We start from the raw sequence: 21,595 nt of genomic DNA on the forward strand, positions 1-21,595 counted from the left end.
GAAAAACTCCCCAAAAAAGTGATGCAGTTACTCACAAAGGCTCTGGGTATTATTTTAATTAATTAATTCCCTCTTTGTTATGATTCCTTGGTGACACCTGTCAGTGATGTACAAACACATATGTACAAGATTGATTGACAGTGGCCAGAGACTGACAGTGGCCCAGATTAATTTTTCCATCCATGACAGGAAACATTCATCTTGACAGACCACACCTTACCTCCCTTGAGGTGACAAAGGAGGTGCTTTTATGTTCCAGCTCTCTGACAAAGAGTAGACCTGAGTTTAAAGGCTCCTGCTATTATTATCTACCCTGCTGGGCCCATAAGTCCTGTGCAATAAAGCATCTGGCCCAATCTCATTGCTGCTGTAAATTGACTGATTATATTCCTCCTGCCCTGTGTTCCCACATCTCTTGATCCTCATAGAGAAAAACCAAAACAAGCACAACACTGAACTGACATGCAGAATCTGAGGATTAGCCCATTCTGTGTTTAGGTGCCACTGACTCCTGCTTGTTGGGAATTCACCCCAGTCCTAGCTGAGTGTCTCTATCAATGGATATTCAACTCCAGGACTCAACAAGGGCTTCAAAAAACACGATATTGTCCTTCCTCCAGGAGGACTGTGAGGCTGACAGTGCTATGACCTCCCTGGTGCCACAGTCACCCTTCCCAGGGCAGGGGTGAAACCGCAACAAAGCCCATGGGGAGATGATCTTTAAGGACCCTTCCAACTCAAATCACTCCGTGATTCTGAGCCCCTATGAAACCATCCCTGTGTTCCTCCTCTGTGCAGGAAAACATCACCAGAAACAGTTCCTTTCTATCTCTTGGGAAGGAGCCTCTTGGGAACCCAAATGGGCAGAGGTAGATCAAGAGTTTATTAACGAGGTGAAATGCCAGATAAATTTTATCAACTCTTTAAACCAGCTGCCTGTGGTTTGGACAATTCAATAATTTCACAGCCTCAGGGAAAGCATTTTCTTCCTCCTCTGTTTCTTTCATGGTTTGTAACAACATTTGCCTCATATTTTCTTCACTTCATTTACTTCTACCTCCAGGTTTAAGACCTTTGCATGCCTTCCAAAACTCTCAACTTCCCCCAGATTTCTACAGGGCACCAAAGAAGAATGTTCCTTGAGAGACTTTATTTTGGATACATCTCTCATGCTCCAGTAGTTAATTTGACATTTATTTCTTCTGTTGAGGGCTGCACAGATGGAGACATCCTGCATGAGTCCAAAGGCATGTCAGAAACACTCCTGATTAGCTACAAACTCATGCACCAATATTTTAAATTATTTACTTTTCCCTTTTTCTGTTGAAAATATGTATTATTTCCTCCTCCCAATCTTTAGAAAAGAAATAGATCTTTCAGGTTTGCCCAGCTGATCCTGTGCTTGTTTGGAGCTTTCAAGCTTCGCTGCATCTTGTGAAAAAAATACACACACACACATCCAAAGTAATTGTGTTGAGCTGAAAACCTCAGGCTTTATCCTGAGAACATATCAGGCAGAGTGTACTGATATTTGGGATATTTCTTGATTTAGTCTCACGGGGAGTTTCTTACAACTTCTTTTCCCCAGCAATGCAATTTTTTTCCCCTCACCAACACTTAACCATCATTTTATTTGGCTTTTCTGCTGCCTAAGCTAAGCTTAGCTAAACAAAACCAAGTCCAAACATACTGCTCAGCAATCTGTGATTGTTTTTTAAACCCTCCTGCATTCTGCTGACTGCTCCCCAAACACAATTTATTTATTTTACCTTGGTAGGGCTCAATTTTCCCTGCACACCACTCTCCCGCTGAAGGCCCATGCATGTCCTCTGACCATCAGGGCCCCAGTGCTTTTGTGTCACCCCTGGGGAAAAACACAGAGAAAGGAATGTTATTGTCAGTGTTCTGGAGGAGATGAGTTAGAAAATGTGCTTTTAAATGGAGTGCAGCAGGAGGGAAAGAGTCCTGGAAATGATCTGATTGCCCTGGGATCTGTTTCTCCTCCACAGAGGAGGCTCTCAGAACACCCCTGGGATCCTGCTGCCAGGATTTGGGCAGTCCCACACTGTGTCCAGGGCCCATCCAAAGCTTCACTGTCTCTGCTTTTGATTTCCATGGCTTCAGGCACGACTATGGAGGGACTGGAGAAGCTGGGAAATGTGGATTTCTACAAACGCCCCATTTTGTGCTCTCTGCAGAACGGGGAGCACAGACAGCCCACTGCCACTGAGTCACCTTCACAGTTAAAGAGCTGCAGTGATTCCAAATCACATCCACAAATTCTGTTCCATCACAACATTCCCAGTTCAGTGAGAACTGTTCCACCAGCACCTCAACCTCAGCTTTTGTCACGGGTTGTTTTGTGCGAGCACTGTTCTGTCCCTGCAGCTTTTTACATGGAGCTAATTTCCATTTAACACAGTCTGGGCTATTGCACTGATGCATTACGTCTGCTGTCAGCTGCTTTGCCAGAAATTATGTTACTTTCTAGTTTGTATTAAGCATCCAAAATTAATTTTCAGAAATTCTCCACTTGGACTGAAATCTCTTGATGTTCCTGGCTGTTGTTTTACAGCAACATGTCACATCACTGGTAAGACCTTTTGTATTATTCTTCTTCCACCCAGGCAGGCTGCCACAGGAGAAAATTTTTTGCTAAGCAGAATTTCAGTTTATGTGTTACATTATATTAACAAAGGAATATAAATCAGCTCTACTTTAGGAATTTATTAAACCATGCCCACCACAACAGATTTCATCTCGTTGGGTGGAGGGGAAGAGGAGGAAGATATCGCAAGAAATCTTTAGTCCCACCACGACATTTAGAGGGTGTTTGATGAGCTTTTTGTTTTAATAAGGTACACTAAAATATACTTTAATGCTTCCCTAGCATAACTCCGAGGTGCCAATGCCACCATGTACATCCCTGGCAGGCATGAAGGAAGATGTTTGTTTTTGTCATTGAGCAACAGAGAGTCCAGAGCCACGGAGCAAACAGCTGGACTCCTTAGCCACAGAGTGGGGAAAAACCAGAATCCAGAAAACAGCCAGTGCAGAGGGCCCACTCTGTGGTTCTTGGCAAAGGAATAATGCTGGGCTGCAGTCAGTGCAAGGCAGGGAACCTGGTGTAGCACGGGAAACTGCTGGCACCGAACATGGGCGAGACACCCTTGGAGGCAGCTCCTCGCCCTGTCGTGGTGCACGGTGAGGAGCATCAAAGGACAGAATCCTCCTCTGCTGCTGGGGAAGCCTCATGGAAAGGTTATTTTCAGTGTATCAGTGCTGTGGTGAATTACACGTGGGCACCTTCATGGTGAAGAGCAGCCACCTGTGCTCTTACTTATTTTTTAAAATTACTAAATAAGGAATAACCTGCAGAGAGGGGTAAAGAAGAAATTCTTGGATTAAGATATTAATAAAAATTTGATAAAAAAACCCTATGTAATTAAAGCAACAACTTCCACTAAGTTATCAATATTTTTCTGAAATGCTTTGCAGTAAGAACCCCACAGTTAGATCAAGGAGGAAACTACAACAGGAGATCAACTTCTGACCGTCAACTGGTGCGCAAGGAAATCCAGAGGCAGGCCAGGGATAAATCAGATCCAACAGGTTCATTCCTCCATGAATTTCATTCAAATGCATTTCCAGCATTAGAGAAAAACTGAGGGATACAGGGTCAAAGAAGAACAAGTTGTCAAAGTCCACTCTGTGGATTGCACATAATAAGTAAATTATTCTTATCCAGGTAACCTCCCGAGATTAGCAATAATCTGTAGGTGGAACCTTCCAATATCCCACAGATCCCTTGGAATAGATTGGTAAATTCTTGCCTGTCTAACCTTAAAAAGTAGCTGTTTCTAGAGCAGGAGAGGCAGGAAGAATCAAGGGAAGAAGAAGAAGATATAACTCTTTTCTTTGCTACATCATCCACAGTGGAGTTTTGCATTGCTGTTTGTACCCTGTCTCGTGCAAGGACATTCTCATATTGCTATAGGAATCCTACAGCTGGAAAACACTCAAACTTTTGGCAATGTATTTGCTGAGACAGATTAAATGGCATTGGTGGCAAAAGCACTGGCATTTATCATGATATTATTAAATCTGTCATTGGAAACTTCACATTTGTTAATTCATGTTAAGAGAACAAGCAAAAGAAACCAGCAAACCTTTAAAAAGAGCTTGAATCTGTGTTTGCAATGAAGGCACTACGGGGAGCACAAGGCTTTAGCTGAGATGTGTCACACGCTGAGCATTCAAATTCTCACTGCTGACAAAACACATCGCCCTGGAACCCTTGCTACACAACAAAATGCAAAGTTCACTTTTTCCCTGGTGCGAAAGCATGAAAGAAATGGCATTTCAAGTACTTTCCATCTCTGTGGGGAAAAGGAGAAACTTATCTCTCTTCCAGCTGAAATCCCGAGGGTCGGTTTAACCTCTCCAGATCTTCCCTTCCCACCACTCCAGATTAAAAATGGGAGATGCCGTGAGGAGCAGAGGAGCAACTGCTGGCCCATGACCTCTGTCCTATGACATCTTCACTCTTTTTCATTTTCTCCCCTCACAAATCCTGTTTGTTGAACCAAATGCTGCTCTCCTTGGCAAGGCATCTGGACATCCGGCTGCAGCCCAGGGTTTTCCTAATTACGGAGTGCAGCTGGAACCGATTCCCCCAGTCTCGAGTGCCTGGATCCTGCCTCGGGCCAACTGGCAGCTGCCTCAGATAATGGTTCAGAAAAGATGTACTTGTAAATCAGCTGCTGAAGCCCAGATCGATGGCAAAGGTGAGGGTGCTGCTGAGGAACTGCGGCCCGGGAATGTTTGGCAGGCCCAGGACAGCCCCACACGGAGCCAGCTCAGGTTTTGTGCAGAACTTGGGACTGACGTGAAAACCGTGGAAAATGCTGGTTTCAGGTCTTTGCCAGGCTGGGGGACGCTGATGACAAACCAGATGTGACAAGGACATTGAGGGGCTGGAGCACGTCCAGGGAAGGGAAAGGAGCTGGGAAGGGGCTGGAGAATTCCTGAGGGAGCTGGGAAGGGGCTGGAGAATTCCTGAGGGAGCTGGGAAGGGGCTGGAGAATTCCTGAGGGAGCTGGGAAGGGGCTCAGGCTGGAGCAAAGGAGGCTCAGGGGGAATTTCTGGCTCTGCACAAGTCCCAGGAGAGCAGGAGGGGACAGCCGGGGGGATTTGGGATCTGCTCGCAGGGAACAGGGACAGGAGGAGAGGGAACGGGCTCAGGCTGGGCCAGGGCAGGCTCAGGGGGGATATTGGGAAAAATCCTTCACCAAAAGAGTTTTCAAGAATTGGAACAGGCTGCCTGGGAAAGTAGCACTATCCCCACCCCTGGAAATGTTCAGAAATCTTGTGGATGTGGCACTTGGGGATGTGGGTTAGGGGTGACCTTGGAAGTGCAGGGGGAACGGTTGGACTCGATGATCTTCGAGAGCTTTTCCAACTTCAGGCATTCTATGATTGACACCAAGAGTGACACCAGGCAGAGCTGGAATGACTTTAGACCACTGGCCCTGGCCTCATCCCCGGTTTTTGTCAGGAAAGTTGCATATTTTAGTCACTGTTCACATGCTGACAAATCTCAAATGTGTGTCAGCACTTCTGGCCTCCCTTGTTCTGCTCCAAGCCCTGCTTGCTCTGCACTGACCATGTCCCCTGTCCCCTCTGAGCCTCACAGTGAACTCCTCTGGAGCCTGCAGGAAGCTCCAGTGCTTCCCTGAAAACACCAACAAACAGCACTGCAGAACACACATACTGCTAGGAAAAAAAGAAAACTTCTCCATTTTACAAAAAATTTACCTTATTTGTTGATGTTACCTCAACATCCATTAGTCTGGTGTGGGGAGCTGGGCTCCCACCCATGTCCATGGCAGCAGGATCCCTACAGCACTCAAAAATTCCCCAAAATTCCCCAAATTCCCCACTTAGCACCTGGGAGCTAAAGGATAGAGGTGGCTTAGCTGCAGGGTCAGCTACCAGAGCAATCACTCTGCTAACACAGTGTCTCACTTAAACATTTTTTTTAAGGCTTTTTCTTCCTTCTGCATCTTATTCTTACTAGAGGAAGTAATTTATACTTGACTCTGTTTAAACCTTAAAACTGTTTAAATTTCCTTGTGGCTTTTTCTAATTCAAATACCTGCGGAAGCCTCGAGGAAAAAGAAGTGTCATCATTAAAGATTCCTGCTCAGTAAGGGCTGGGAGAGATCATCATTTGCTCCTTCAGATCCGAGGTGAGTCATCCAAAAAAAAGCCATCCGGACTTTACGGATACATCGGAGATGAAAGCCAAGCTGGAACGAACACCGGAACCAAACCCATGTCTTCTGGTCTTCTTCATGTGTCATAAAGAAAGGATATCATAAAACTGCACAGCCTGGTGTCATCTAAAATAAAACTGAGCAGCCAAGCTAAAGTTCACATTCCTGGTATGAAAAGTAGAGACGTGAATGCTGAAAATTCCACCTTTTATCAGAGTCCTTGCTGATGTCAAATTGATTTATAGGGAATTTAATAGCATAAATTAATAGCAAAAAATGCTCTGTTTAGTTGCAAGTGGAGAGAGTGCTGCATCTCCAGAAATCCTTGGCACAGGCACATGGAATGGTTTGGGTTGGAAGGGACCTTAAGATCATGGGCAGGGACACCTTCCACTATCCCAGGCTGCTCCTAGAGCTGTCCAACCTGGCCTTGGATCCAGGGATCCACAGGAGGCAGCCAGAGCTTCTCTTGTCCTTCACAAACGTTCTCCTGAGCCTCCAGAAGTGATGTTAAATCCAAGGAAGAGGGGAGGGATCCACTGATAATCCCTGCAGGATTTTACATTTAGCAGCCTTGGTGTAAGGCCGGGCAGGAATTTTTACCAGGATGCTTTCACTTTTTACAGTTGCTTACAATTTTTATGATTTTCAACAGGATGCCATCCTGAGAGCTCAAACACACCTAAAAACCGCATGGGATGTGCTCATCGAGAGAGGATGACAGAGGGACGGTCCCTCAGGCCTCTTGAAACATCTTTGCTGAACTTTTAGAAGTCACCTGCACATCCTGACAACAGGGGTCAGACAGCAATGTGGGCACAAAGCAGGGGAAAGAAGCTCCAGCTCTATCCTTGAAACCTTTCTTGGCACAAAGCAGGGGAAAGAAGCTCCAGCTCTATCCTTGAAACCTTTCTTGTCATGAAAAAAGCCAAACTGACACAAACAAGCACTCTGCCACAAAAGAATGCACTTGAACACAGTGGCACAAAATGATGGTGTTTTAAGGCAGCTTGGTGGGGAAGGCTTTCAAATCAGAGCGAGCCTAACAGCCTGAAATCATTTCAGCCTGAACAGGATTCATTGTGTAAACAAAATAGAAAATACTTTGGTTGTTTTTTGTTGGGTTTTTTTTTAAGATGTCAGGACGGATTTTCTTCTGTTACAAGTGAGATTTGATAAGTGAATTATCTCTCCCTGCTTGCACTCCTTGGAGCTGTGCTGGCTGCCTGCAGAGATGATTACAGGATCCACCATGGAAGGGACAAATGAGTTCTGGTCTGTTATCAAAAAGCCACAAGTCTTAAATGTCTCATTATCCGTGCCATTAGAAGCAAGGTGCTCATCAGGGTGCTAGAAAGAGCACAGGAATTAGAGCTTCAAACCCATGCATAAGTGAAAAAAAATGGTGTTTTCATTACACATTGCTGTTATTCTTTATCTCCAATTAATAATACAAAGACAGGGATTACCTCCAGCACATCCATCACACAGACAAAATTAAGAAAATTCTTCACTTTCCCCCTTTTCCTTTTCTCCTCCAAGTTTTCTTTCTTTTTTCCCTTTTATTTTTTTTAACTTTCAGTGATGTGCTGTGGGGCAATCCAATATTATCTATACGTCTCACCATGATTCCAAGACACAGATACAATTCTATAATTTGGACACATTTTTCTAAGAGGATTTGGCAAAGCAGTGAGAGATTGTGTATGAACAACCAAAAAAAGCCCAAATTCTCCTCTGAGAAAAGGAACCCTCTTTAGGAAAATCTGGGAAATTCTTATCCCTGTATGAGGTGCCTGCTGCTCACACCAAGGGAGGTGACACCTTGGGCTCCTTGCCAAAGTTCCCGTTTGGTGACCATTTTATTCTTTTGGGAAACTGCAGATATTTCTTTAACCAAACCATTCAGTGGGGTCAGGGATCCCAGGGAGGGGTTTTGCCCTGGAGGTGAGGTTTGGGACCATGTGGGAACAGGAAGATCAGTGGGAATCAGCTGGAGAGGAGAGGCTGAGAGGCTCTGGAAGTGTCACTGGCCTGGCATGGGAAGCAAGAGAGGGGAAAAACCAAAAGCAAGGCACTCATTGGAGGCTGTTCTATGCAAGAAATTTGTAGCACTGACTTTTGGGTTAGACCAATGTGAACAAATATATTCAATATTTCAATATGAAGATTGGATGTGCCAGAAGTTTTTACAGAAAATAAAATAACCAGGAGACAGAGACAAAGAGAGGAGGTGAGTCCAGGCAACATCAGCACCTAAGTTTTTCTAATTTTAGGGAATTCTGAAGACAATTCCTGGTTCAGAGACTTGCACTGAGATTCATTAGTACTTACTGTCACTTTATTTGGTTTATTGACTGCTGAGCACCCAATACCCTCTCAAAATAAAAGTGTAATTAACAGAAACATTCTATAAAGAGCTGATGGAAGGTTTCCTTCACCCCTTTCAGAATCCCCTTCCCAAACTGGCATTAAAACAACCCCATTTTAGAGACCACATCCATTTCTGGAAGTCCAGGAATGCCTGAGACAGACAGAAAATTCTTAAGTGACTGTAAACATGACAAATACAATGCATAAGCAAACAAAGGCAAAGCAGTTCTGCAGCCAAAAAATTCTATTTATGAAGAGTGATTTTAGTGTTATTATGAGTATTTATGTAAAGGTCATAACATGCATAGAATTTGATGGCCCAAATGGATTTTGTAAATAAAAATTCCGCCCGTGTTGCTCAGAACTGGTAGCAATTACAAAATGTACACATTTGCCCAGAGCTGCTCGTGCATAATAAGAGCTCAAGGTTTTTGTGTGGCATCCCAATTCAATATTTCTTATATTTACCTGCTTTTGAAAGAGAAGAAACTCAGAGAGGACAAGTGCATTGCCTGTTATGCATTTCATGACTCAATACATGTTCTGCTGCAGGGATTTTTTTGGGATGCTTTGGCTCAACAATGGTATTTATTGATTTTCTTTTTCCTTCTGATACCCTTAATACAGCAGTGACTCCAGAAAATGATGTGTGCCGTGGGTACAGATGTTTTTGTGGAGGTATCAAAGGAGTGATTCCAGCTCACATCTTTATCACTCCCATTTTGTTTCCAAAACAAAGAAATGGGATATTCAGGAGCCAAATTTGACACTGAACGATTTGTACAACAAAATGAAACTTGCTGGAGCTCCAGCCATGCCAGATTGAATACAGACTTTTCATGTTACTTTTGTACAATAGAAGCATTCATTTTTTGTGTAATGCTTAGGATTATTCTTTCTTTCTGGGAAGTCTTTCGCATTAACTGCTGTGATTACAGCCATCACAAACTGCTTGATAATAGGGGATGCAGGAGGCTAAAGTCAAGATAAGAAAAAAAATCATCTTTCACAGGATAAAAACACAATAGCCTTGATTTAAATAACTATGAGGCCTCAAAAGTTCGGTTTCTAAGTCATTGATGTGATCACAAATAGTTTTGTTTTGCATAATTTAAGAATATTTTGCAGCTCTCTCTAATTTATTTCAGTTGCCATGGACTTGCCCCTATTCTAAATTTCATAGCTGAACTTTGCAGTTAATCCACCATATAAAACTTCTCAGTTGGTGAAATATTACCTGAATTTGCCTTTGGAAGGGAAAGCAGAAAACCAAATCTCTATTCATAATGTGCTTTTACTATGCACCCATGTTTGTTAAATCTTGAAATTGCCCTTCTTGGATTCCATTGCAACAGGTGGAGAGACACAGATAGAGATTAAATAATAGAGATTAAAACAAAGTGTTGTCATGTGACCATAAAACTGGGCATGGGGGCTGTTGGTTTTATCACCAGATTCAGCAGAAGACAATTGGTCATTGCCTTTTTTCCTTTCTTTTTTAATGACTCAGGCTCTCAACCCCGAAATGGTGCAGAAAAGTCTGGAATCAATGATTAAATGTTAAAGTCCTCAAACCTGTAACTCCTGGCAGCTTTTTGGGATGAAATGTGGGGTTCTCTCCAGCTTTCTTTTGGCTGTGGATATCACCTGGATGGGAAGGAATAGGGCTGGGGCTGTCAGCACCCAGCCCAGGCAGCCCGGGCTGCTTTTCCAAGAAGGAATCAGCTGCTGCCTAGCAACTACCCAAACCTGGTGGCTGTTTGTGTATTCCAGTTCTTCTGCAAAACTAAGCTCAGATCCCAAATTATTGCATTTAACAATAATTGCATTCAATGTCAGAGCTGCAACAGATGGATAAGAAAGCGCATTTTCCTTTAATTCCTCGTTCTCCAAGGTTGTAAAATACACTCACACCCCCCAACAAATTCAATGCCAGGCTAATAAGAAAAATATTTCAATATGTGAATAGTTATTTTTTATATTAGTTGTCCTTTAAGAGCTACTCCCATGAAGAAAGTCATTCATATACCTTTACACTTTAATGATGATGATGTCACTAAGAGCAATATGGGAACAAACTTAAAGGGCGGCACTCTCTTGGGCACAACACAAATTTCCCTGCAAAAAAGCTGTCCCTGTGGTTTAGAAGTCCTGACTTTTTTCCTAATTATTATTTACTGCATGTGAAACAAGGAAGGAAAAGTAAACCCCAAACAAAAAAAAAAACCCAACAACCCTTTTGCACTGTGCCCTCTACTTGGATCACATTTTCAGCCTGATTTCCAAAAGGAATTTGATTTATGCCTTATCCTTATTTATGCCCAACCTGGGCCTTTTGAGCTTGTGGCCTCTTTCAAGCAACTTGACAGAAGGGTCGATAGCTGATCTCCCAACAAGCTGACCATGAAAATCAATGGATTTGTGGGAATGAGAGGCTGCCACAGACAGAAGTTCACCAGGTCATCCCTGTTTGATCTATGGACACATTTCGCAGTCAGGGAAAACATATTCCTTGTCGTGGGAGCAGGGAGGAGGCACAGGGAGCAGGAGGAAGAGGGGAAGGGAAAGGAGACATGGGGAAGAGTGAGGAACAATATTCAGGTCTGAGTTCATGGGCTCTGTCAGTTCTCATGGAATGGCCTCTTTCTTGTCAGCATGGATTTTCCATTTCACGTTCTTGTTTTCATTCTCTAAAGAAATATGGAAACCTCATGGTAAGATTATGGAAATTGAGGCTCTTGGAGAAAATTTAATAATGCCACAGCTGCTTGACCCTGGTAGTGAGGTCCCTTAGACATAACCATGTGCAACATCTGTCCTGTTTGCAGTCACTGAGCAAAGCACTGCTGGAGCAGTCACCCTCTTAAATGTGACAGACTCAGCATCACATTCCCAGATTTTACTGCAGAATAATGCCGTGTGAAGTGATAAGTGAGCAGCTCAGAACAACCAAATGCTGAAACTATTCTCTCTCCAAGGCAAATGAGGTGGCTGGGAACGGTTGCCACCAGCACCACTTTGTTTGTCCTGCAGTTGCTCCTTTCCACGACAATCTCTGATCTAGAGCCAACGCACAAAGCATTAAATAACTCAGCTGCACTCTTCCCTCAGCCAAATCCTGGCCTTTCCAAATCCAGCCTTTCCACTGGGTGCTTTGGGATGGGAATTGATCCCAAATGTCTCTTCAAGGCCACCAGTTCCAGGACACAGACTTTGCTGAACGTGCTTTTAGAAACCTCTTTAGTCACTGTTGATATTCCCTGTTCCACCAACTGCCATCAAATCCTGGGAATGACCTGCAGGACATGGCTGAGCCTTTTCAGGCTCAACAAGGAGCGCTCAGCCCTGTGCTGCTGACACCGAGGCTCAGGCGGGACGTGTCCAGCTCAGGTTCTGCCCAAAGCCAAGGGCAGCAAAGCTTAGGTGGAATGTTCAGTTCTTTTGGGAAAGCTGCAGCTGGAAATGTGGATATGAAACTGTACAGCCAATCCACATGGCTGCAGCCCTCAGCCTGAATGCACCCTTTCTCCTCCTTTCTGCACTTACATCCTCTTTTTATCCCAACTTCCTTGCACCAGGAGGTTGAGGTAGATATCTCTATTGGATTAGTTCCAGTTGCTTTGGTTAATTTGCAATTTTAGTTTGATTTTTTTTTTTTTTGGTTTGTGTGCTTTTTGGGTTTTTTTTTTAAGGATGAGGTGTGTTTTTTTCTGTTTTGGTTGCTTTTTTTTTTGGTTTGTAATGGATCTTTTTCTTACATCCACTCCAAAAAGGAATCTTGGTGGCTCTTATATCCAAAGGGAGAATGGAGAAAAGCCTGGTCTTTCCTAGGACAAGTATAAATGTGTGCTGGGAGCACTCCAGCAGCTGTCCCAGCCTGAGGAAGAAAACAGGCCAGTTTTATTTCAAACCCCACACCATGGAGCTCAGTGATCCTGAATTTTCTCATCCCCATGCAATCTGGATGGTGGGAATGCTAAACAGATGTGGACACACAGGGATTGAATCTGGAGAGTACTGCAGTATTCAAGGGAGTTGAGGCAAAAAGGCCAGTATTTACAACAGAAATATTTACTGTAAACTAAATCCCACCAACATCAGCCAACAGAAGAGACAAACACCAAAGGGATACCTGCAAAGGCACTGGGTTAAAGTTTTGTCCTCTTTAAACAGATTAAAATCCAGGCTTTTAAAGTTTTTCCCCCTTTAAAGAGCAAAAAAATATTTACAATACACTCAGAATTATATGCAGTTTTTGGTGCTTAGTAGGATAGAGGTCATCTATGATGCAATAAAAAAATCCCCAAAATTCCAGCAAGTCACTTATTATTTTCAATAAAAACACAAAAATATCTCTCACAACCTAAACTGCAAGCATGATTTTGGAGGATGTGTCTGGTCTATGTCATATTGATTTAAAACCATCTTATTACTCTAAATGTAGCACTGCATTAGTTATAAGAATGTGGGGATTAACACCTTGGCCAGAAATTTAATGCTGATAGATGTATAAATGTAGATTTATATACTTCACTTAACAGTTTATTAACTCAAAATTAGGTGGATTTCTCTAATTTATAATGGTCTTTTTATATTTAAATAAAATACTGAAATGAGCACAGGATGTTTTTGTACCTTGGGTGTTCATTGGTGTTTCTGGCTGTGTATTGTGATGATATCAGGGTTTTCCCAGGATTTCCAAGGTTGAGAGTGTGGGGTTTTTTTTTGGTTTTTTTTATGTCTTAGTTCCCTGTTATTTTTTGAAAAGCAGTCGTTAAATCAAGGTGTTATTAATTTCTTTGCGAAAGGGCAACTAAAAGTTCCACCAGATCCAAACCTTATTCTTCCCAATCCTCTCCTTTCCTAAGAAAGCTTCCAGGTCATGATTATCCCTTGGCAGAGCTGGATTAAGATCTGGTAAAGGCTCAACCCAAATTATTTTAACTTCAGTCTCAGATTCCTGGAAAAAACTTCTCCTTTTGGGACACAACTCCAAGGCTAGGTCAAGACTACTACAGAAAGAGGCAGGGAAAGGAGCTTATATGGTGTGAAGAAATGCAGTAATAAAATCCAATCTTTCCCTGAAGGAGGAGTTTGCAATACCTGCACCTACAGCAGGTTACGGTAACAGCCTCTGCTTTGTGGGGGGAAATAAACAGCTTTATGTTCCTGACCTCCAGCTCATAGCCATGAAATCAGAGTGCAATTGGAGTTATTTGCTGCTTTTTAGATATTCATTTCTCTTCCCTAGTGCTGAAAAGGCCTGGCTGAAGGCAGCTTATACTAGATTAGGCTTCCAACACCTTCATGCATTATAGACTCCAAAGGCTTTTTTTTCCCTCCGCTCTCACAAGGTGAAAGTGTTGAGTAATTTCTTTTAAAGACCTGATGGAAGTCATTGCTCATTGAATGAAGGAGCTGCTGCTCTAGGCTGGGCTTGGGGAGGCCATCCCAGGCCGGATTGGGGATGCTCTCGCAGGCCGGGCTTGGGGACACCATCCCAGGCCGGGCTTGGGGACGCCATCCCAGGCCAGGCTTGGGGACTCTCAGGCCAGGCTCAGAAATGCCATCCCCAGGCCAGGATTGGGGACACTCTCCCAGGCCATGCTCAGCGATGCCATCCCAGGCCAGGATTGAGTACGTTCTCCTAGGCTGAGTTTGGGGACACCATCCCAGGCTGGGCTCAGCGATGCCATCCCAGGCTGGATTTGGGGACTCTCAGGCCAGGCTCGGGGACTCTCTCTCAGGCCAGGCTCAGAAATGCCATCCCCAGGCCAGGATTGGGGACACTCTCCCAGGCCATGCTCAGCGATGCCATCCCAGGCCAGGATTGAGTACATTCTCCTAGGCTGAGTTTGGGGACACCATCCCAGGCTGGAGTTGGGGACTCTCAGGCCAGGCTCGGGGACTCTCTCTCAGGCCAGGCTCAGAAATGCCATCCCCAGGCTCGGCTCAGGCATGCTGCTCCAGGCCAGGCTCGGGGATGCCCCATGTCCAGCCACAGCTTCCACATCCCCTCAGGACTCAGCTCCTGGCTTCCTTCTGCTGCTCTGCTCACCCTTCCCTGGTTTAACTGAGCCAGGCCCCAGCAGCTTTTCCGAGATCCTAACGGGGATTACCAGGAGCTCATCGGATGCAGCCGTGTGCCAGCAATAATTAGGGTTTTGAGCGCCTGGTGGGAAGGGATTGTCATTTGTGGAGCCAGTCCCTGTAATGGAGAAAGAACCCCCGTGCTACAGGAGGGATAATTTGGCAGTTCCAGTCCCAGTGGCTCAGAGACATAAAATCCAGCCTCATCAATGTGTGTAAGATTAGAAGTAATTAGCCCCTATATGGTAAAGTCATCGCTTAGGAACTCGGCGCTGTCTGGGGACTTTGTGTAACGATGCCTCGGGGACAAGTAAGATGGGACCTTTGACTTCAGCGATTTGGAAGGGGCTGGCACCTAATTAAATCTGCAAAGATGCTGTAACTGCATTAAAAGGGATTTTTAAATATGAGCCATATTCCCTCTCACTAAACAAACTAGGTGTATTGCACTCTGGAACAGGGAGAGAATTAATCAAGGGACAGTGAGCCAACAGCTGCTGTGTGGCTGCCAAAGAGAAGATGATACAGGATTATACAGAAATGAAGAACATTAAATAAGAATTGAATGATATTCACAAGAATTGAAGAATATTTAACAGGTTTTTTGAAGGATGAGGTTTTATTCAGCTGTGGTGAAAACCAAGTGATAACCCTCATTGTAAATCCAAGAGAATGTGGGTTTTTTAAAATCTGCTTCTCCAAATGCTTAACTTATAATAAACAGTGATTGCTTTACATAAATAAAAGCTAATTCTCTTGTAATAAAATAATATATAATTTATTTTTTCACTCAATAAAAAAAAACAACTTGCAGCTTTTCAAAGAGGGGTACGCAGAGCTATTATATTTCTGCTACTGAGCTCCACACAGCACTTCCCATCTTCCTTTTCCTTAAAAAGCCTTGGCACTTTGTACTGGAGAAAGGAAAGATTTTAAGTTCTCTTCTCAGCAATGATTGCCTCATTTATATGATCTATCTTCTCCCAAGGATAAAAAAAAAATCACTGTATGATATTAATTTTTTTCTAGTATAACTCAGCCCTCTGCCTTTTGACAGTGCAGAGCTGCATCCTCAAAGCTTGGAAGGGGAGTGGAGAAGGATTTTAAGGGCATGAACTCAGAGTGGGACAACAGAAACATCTGATGGCAAAGAGAAAAGAGCACTGGGATGACACAGGGAAGTTTAGACACTTCATCATTCTGCTTAGAAAAGATTAATTAAAACAGCATCAGACTCATGGCTAGGCAGGTCAATGCTGAGAGAAATCACCATTTAGCCAAAAATCTTCAGTATTATTCTTCTAAAGTCTTAGAAGCAACTTGATCTTTGTGTTTGTGATGGTGGTAGGACTATAGTTACTGCTTTTATAAAAGAATTGTAAAATTCACTCTGAATTCCTGAGTGAATTCAGGGTTATTTACACTTAAATGATCTATTTTTATTATACTGAAATTATCCATTGTTTGGGCTGCCTACAAACCTGAGAGCTCAGTAGTCTTTATTTGAGCCAAACCTGGTGAATAAATCCATTATTTCATAGAACACATCTACAGCCTATGGGACAACTAAAAGTGTTATTAGAGTGATCCCAAAAATGATTCACTCAACAAACATCATCCCTCACAAACCAGCCCCCAGCACAAAGAGGCCACCCTGACAGCTCCCGGGGGATGTGGTTCTGAGCTAATCATACAGAGATTTTGATCTTGGGATAGTTTGGCTTGGAAAGGACCTAAATCCCATCTCAATTCCACCCCTGCCATGGGAACCTTCCAGTGGTGCTCCCAGCCCCATCCAGCCTGGCCTTGGGCACTTCCAGGGATCCAGGGCAGCCACAGCTGCTCTGGGAGATGCACTGAGGACTTCAAACACTGCTGGGCTGTGGAAATGAATCCCTCACCATAATCATGGCTAAATGGATCGGTGCTCTCCTTCAATTACAGCATGGGCACGGAATGATTTCTCCTCTGCCCCATTTGGGCCGATCCAGGTGTCATTCCTGGGCACATCTATCCCTGAATAGTTCACTTCCAGCAGCAGCTGAGTGGAAAAGCTCCACGGGCTCTTTCTTAACAGGAACAGAAAATTTAACCAGCAACTGTGTTTTTTGTACAGAGCCTTGATGAGCTCGATGGCTCCTCAATCACCATGAGAAAAATCAACAGCAATCAAACTGCTCTGGTATTTCAAACCTTCAAGTGACCTTTCAAGAGGATTTCAGTTTGAAAATACAATATGAGGAAACTCCATGGATTTGGGAATTCATCTTATAGCCAAAGCCTTTGCTAAATGTCTCCTGCTAGAAATGTAGAATAAACAGAAGTGAGGATCAAAGGGAAAAATGAAGGAAAAGGTGGGTGGTGACCAGCTGGTGACCTGGGTCAAGCACATATGTAATTATTTGTCTTCAGTTCTAGCTATTAGAAATGTCCCTCAGCTTTCAGAAGGAGAGAAATCCCAGTTGGACAAACTGGGGGAAAAAGAGGGGCACACAGGAAACAAAAGAAAAACCCGCACATGAAAAATAGCCCCACTCTAATGGCACAGGAAAAGGCACTGGAGAGAAGGAAAATAGGGAATTTTACTGGGAAAACTCTGGGGACTGAGGAGGAGGCAGCAAAGAAAACCTGGCTCCATCCACCCCAGAACAGAACAGCAGTTAATGCTTTTAAAGTTAAGACGGTTTTCATGGATTTTTTTTTAATTGTTTTTCTTTGGTTTTTTTCTCCCCAGCTAAAAGCTAAAGAAAAGTTGGTTATAAAAGTCTCTGCATTTTTTGACAGAAGGGGCAGAATGGCAAAGAACAGTGAAGGAAAGCTGCATTTGTACCTGGAGCTTAAAAATAGCAATACAAAGTGAGTTTGAATATGGACACATAGCACAGAAGTGCTGAGTAATCCAAAGTGCTGCTTGAAAGGGATCTTGATATCACAGGCATCTCAAAATTAGGATGGGATTAAGATATATCAGAAGATAGTATGAAAAAAAAAAAATAAACCCAGTATAAATTACCTTGATAGGACTGAAGACCAGGATGACACAGAAGCAGAGGCAGAAATCAAAGAAAATACAAATAAATAAAATAGAGCAGTTCCTAAACCCATCCCAAATGAGCAGAAGTATTCTAGGAAATTATATTTTCCCAGAAGGGCCCAGAAAGGGGAACATTACTGCAAAATACTGCCACTAAATAGGTTGGGAGTCATCAGCAAGTCAAAAAATGAAGTAATAGGGTAGAGATGCACTAAAATGACAAAATTCAGAAGATTCATGGGAAGAGGTATGAGGAGGTGTGAAGCTCCTGGGTACATTAAAATAGAATTTTTTTTCTGCACAAAGCATAATTAAGTCTTGAATCTCAATGACCATAATCAGGATAATGAAGTAACTGATGATCTACAACAAAATCCTACCCTTCCCAAAGAGTAAATTGGTCAAATCACTCCATGACATCATTATTTTAGCATGTATAAACTGCAAAAACTACAACAGAAGGCATTCATAGCTGCAACCTTCTTTGTTGTATTTTTATAGAGGAATTCTCTGAATGAACAAAACAGAAACAAGTTTATTTAAGCCAAACCAACATGCACTGGTCTGAGGAGGAAAATCTCTGCTCTAAAATAAAAATTAAGTAGTTTATTTAAACACAAAGCAGCACATTCGAGGCTTTTGCTCATCCCATTTATAGGAGGATGTTTTAGAGGGAAAGGCCCCAGGTTGCACAGTCCTTATTGATGTTAGGAAACAATGCCAGATTTATTGTAAGGATTTGTCAGCATTAGCAGTGAGCTCACTGTGCCCCAATAAAGAGAAAATGTTCATTTACCTGTAACCCCACCCCAGTTAAACCCTTCCTTACCCAACCCTTTGGCTGGACAAAACATGTATTTACCATATAAAGCTCAAACTCTGCATCAATATTCAGCTAATTGGAGGTTTGCTGTCATTAATTTAGATAATATACATTCATCTCACATAAATAGCTTCTAGCAGCTTCTTTAATTTAACCTTTCCTTTGGCCTCCTTTTTTCACTGTCACACAACCAGCAATTGAGAGCTCACAAATGACCTCCTGTGCCTCAGCCCTGCCATAACAATCCAGGGGAGGAATTTCATAAAACAGATTAAATTCTACAGTGTTGGCTTTGATGAATTAGTAGAATTTGTTCCCTGCAGCTGCTCAGAGTTAATCTTTGATTTTTAGCTGAGTGTTACAAGGAGTAAACCAGGGATATGTTGTAGTTTTGACACCTTCATGGCTGAAATGGAAATAGAGCCACAGCATCCACAGAAGCAAAACTTTTAAAGATTTTTGCCTTTTGTCTCTCTTATCTCACTGCTTAAAACAATATCTGAGGAGGGACTTCCCATGACAAAGTGTTTCTGTATGCATTTTGAGATTATTACAATTATTCTATAATGATTATTTCTTCCTGCCTGGTGTCACATCACAATGAAGCAGAGCTGAGAATCATTTTCCCCACAAAGCTTCAAAGGTGGCAAATGATCCCAAGGTAAAAAATGAGCTCCAGCACAGCAAATCAACCAAAATGTTTTGTTCAACATTAAATTATTATTCACCATTTAAATTAAGGATTGCAAGGGAAATTCATTCTGAGCCTTTTCCATTTCCCTCATACTCACATTTTGGCTAATGAACCAAGAAAGCAATTAGTGAAACATCTCAATTTATAGCAGGTTGAGATAATCTTGAGCCAGGGCACAGTTAAAACTCCTGCACTGTGAAAAGGAGACTTTTCATCTCCTGAAGCAGCTCTGGGGAGTTAATGAGCCCTCCTAACACGGAGATCAGCAATGGCACAATTTGTCATTTCTGGATCCCTGGCAGTGCCCAAGGCCAGGCTGGATGGGGCTGGAGCAGCTGGGACAGGGGAAGGTGTCCCTGCCATGGCTGGGGTGGCACTGGGTGGGCTTTCAGGTCCCTTCCAATCCAAACCATGGGAGCACAGCAGGGATTTCCACAAGATACGGAATTTTTTGAGGCATTTATCCCATGCAGCTCAGTTAAACACTTCCACACAACATCTGGGAACAACCCATGCAAAACCCCACAGCACTGTGGTGTGCACTTCTCATTTCCCCAGCTCCAGAGGGATTTCATTTCTGTGGGAGATCATTTCCATGGATGATCCTTCTGTGCCATCCCAGTAGGAAAAAGGGAGAAGCAAAAGAAGGGGAGCACTTAGATGGGAAGTGGAGCCTGCCTGACTCACACAGAGTTAATGAGCTCCAGAGCAGGACACAATTCAGGAGCTGGACACACTCAGATCACAACAAAAATGCAATAAATGATTCGAGCTGCTCAAACATTATTGAGCTGCAATCAACAGATCACTCACAAAAAGAAACCAGGAGTTGTGACCAGCTTAATGGAAACGACTTTCCAGCACAAAAATGGAATAAGGAAAACAAGGCTGCATAAGGAGCAGGATACATTATTGAAAATACAGTGGCAATAATATAACTTAGTGGTGCACTGCAGTATTTTGCCCAGTAATGATTTGTATCTGTAAAATGTTAAGGGGACCTAAGTTTATTAGGTATATTTGTTATTTTTAGATTTTATGATAATACTTTATAATAGATACTCCTATAACAAGGATTTGGGAATGGACAATAAACATGGGAAGTGGGATTTTCTTGTTTGGTTGTTTGGTTTTTTTTTAAATTCTGTGCATCAATGACCACAACTTGGCTAAAAAAGGAAATAATTAATTCCAACTCAAAGCTCCCCCTGAAGCCTGGGCTCAATTGGATGCTGTGTGGTAAAATCAGCCTCTCCCTTTTCCCAAGAATAACAAAGAAAAAGGAGAATGAACTTGACATTATTTACAGCAATAGTTTTCTTAGGAGAAGCATGAGACTGGGTAATTGAGTCAGAAATAGGAGTGGAAGTCTCCTGTGACAGTCTGTAATTGGCAGAGTTCCAGTTAAATGCAGCAGATATGGATTAAATTCATATTTTGAATGCTGGGATAGCGCCTGGATCATACCTGGCCTCCAGACCTCTGGAGAGCTGCTCCTCACTGCAGCTTGGTCCTTCCACTCTGAGACAGAGAACATTAACCAGAAAACTACACAGGTAATTCTGCACTTGGTGCTGAAAATATTTCATTTAGAGCTGCATCAAAAATTCCATCCCCTTAGCAACCAGGAGATCCCTGCTCAAAGCAGCGATGGGGAAGATGGGGCTCTGGGAACCTGAGAGGCAAACAAGGATTCTGTGGGTGTGAAATTGTTGACAATTATGTCTGAGCACTGGCTGAACATGTTTTTGCTGAATGTGTTCAGATTTACTGGAGGAATTGGCCTGAAATATTTACTGAATTCTGGGAGGCCTGATTCAAATAAACTCTGTTCGAGACACTTGTACTGCACAGAGACTCTGGAGTCCAGGGAGAGCTCTGGACATGTCAGACACCAAAACAATAACAAATTAAAGAAAGGAATTGGCTCAGGAAATATTACTGCTGGGTCCTGAAAACAAGCTAAAATGGAGTTTCTACCTGAGGAACACAAAGGGAAAGAGAAAGAACACAAGAAGCAATAAAGTGGAATTTGGATGTGGCCAAGTGCCTCGCTGCAGATTCACACAGGAAATGAGCACAGGTGATCAAGATTAAATCCATGGTGTCCTGCCATGCCCATCCAGGCTGGAAGGGCTGGAAAGGAGTCCTGGGATGAGGGCAAACATCCCTTCCTCCCTCTTCCTTCAGCTGCCAGACCCGGGGCAAGGCTCCATTTACCAGCCTGGAAACACAAGCAGCAGCACAGCTCGCAGCTCAGTGTTCAGGTTTCTCTCCTCTGGATCTCACTGACCTTTCTGGTG

The 21,595-nt window shown here is 43.1% G+C and overlaps 1 protein-coding gene across 1 annotated transcript in view; it reads right to left on the bottom strand.

Annotated features, from left to right (window-relative positions):
* C9H10orf90 (chromosome 9 C10orf90 homolog) overlaps positions 1–21,595 on the bottom strand; it is a 57,295-nt gene that overhangs the window by 28,146 nt on the left and 7,554 nt on the right. Inside the window, exon 2 of the mRNA XM_005528840.3 lies at positions 1,770–1,864. Within this exon, the coding sequence (XP_005528897.2) occupies positions 1,770–1,864 (95 nt within the window). The remainder of the gene's footprint in view (positions 1–1,769; positions 1,865–21,595) is intronic.

This window comes from Pseudopodoces humilis, chromosome 9, assembly GCF_049639895.1.
Source record: "Pseudopodoces humilis isolate 2021_Gansu_Grassland_sample_001 chromosome 9, ASM4963989v1, whole genome shotgun sequence".
Lineage (NCBI taxonomy): Eukaryota > Metazoa > Chordata > Aves > Passeriformes > Paridae > Pseudopodoces > Pseudopodoces humilis.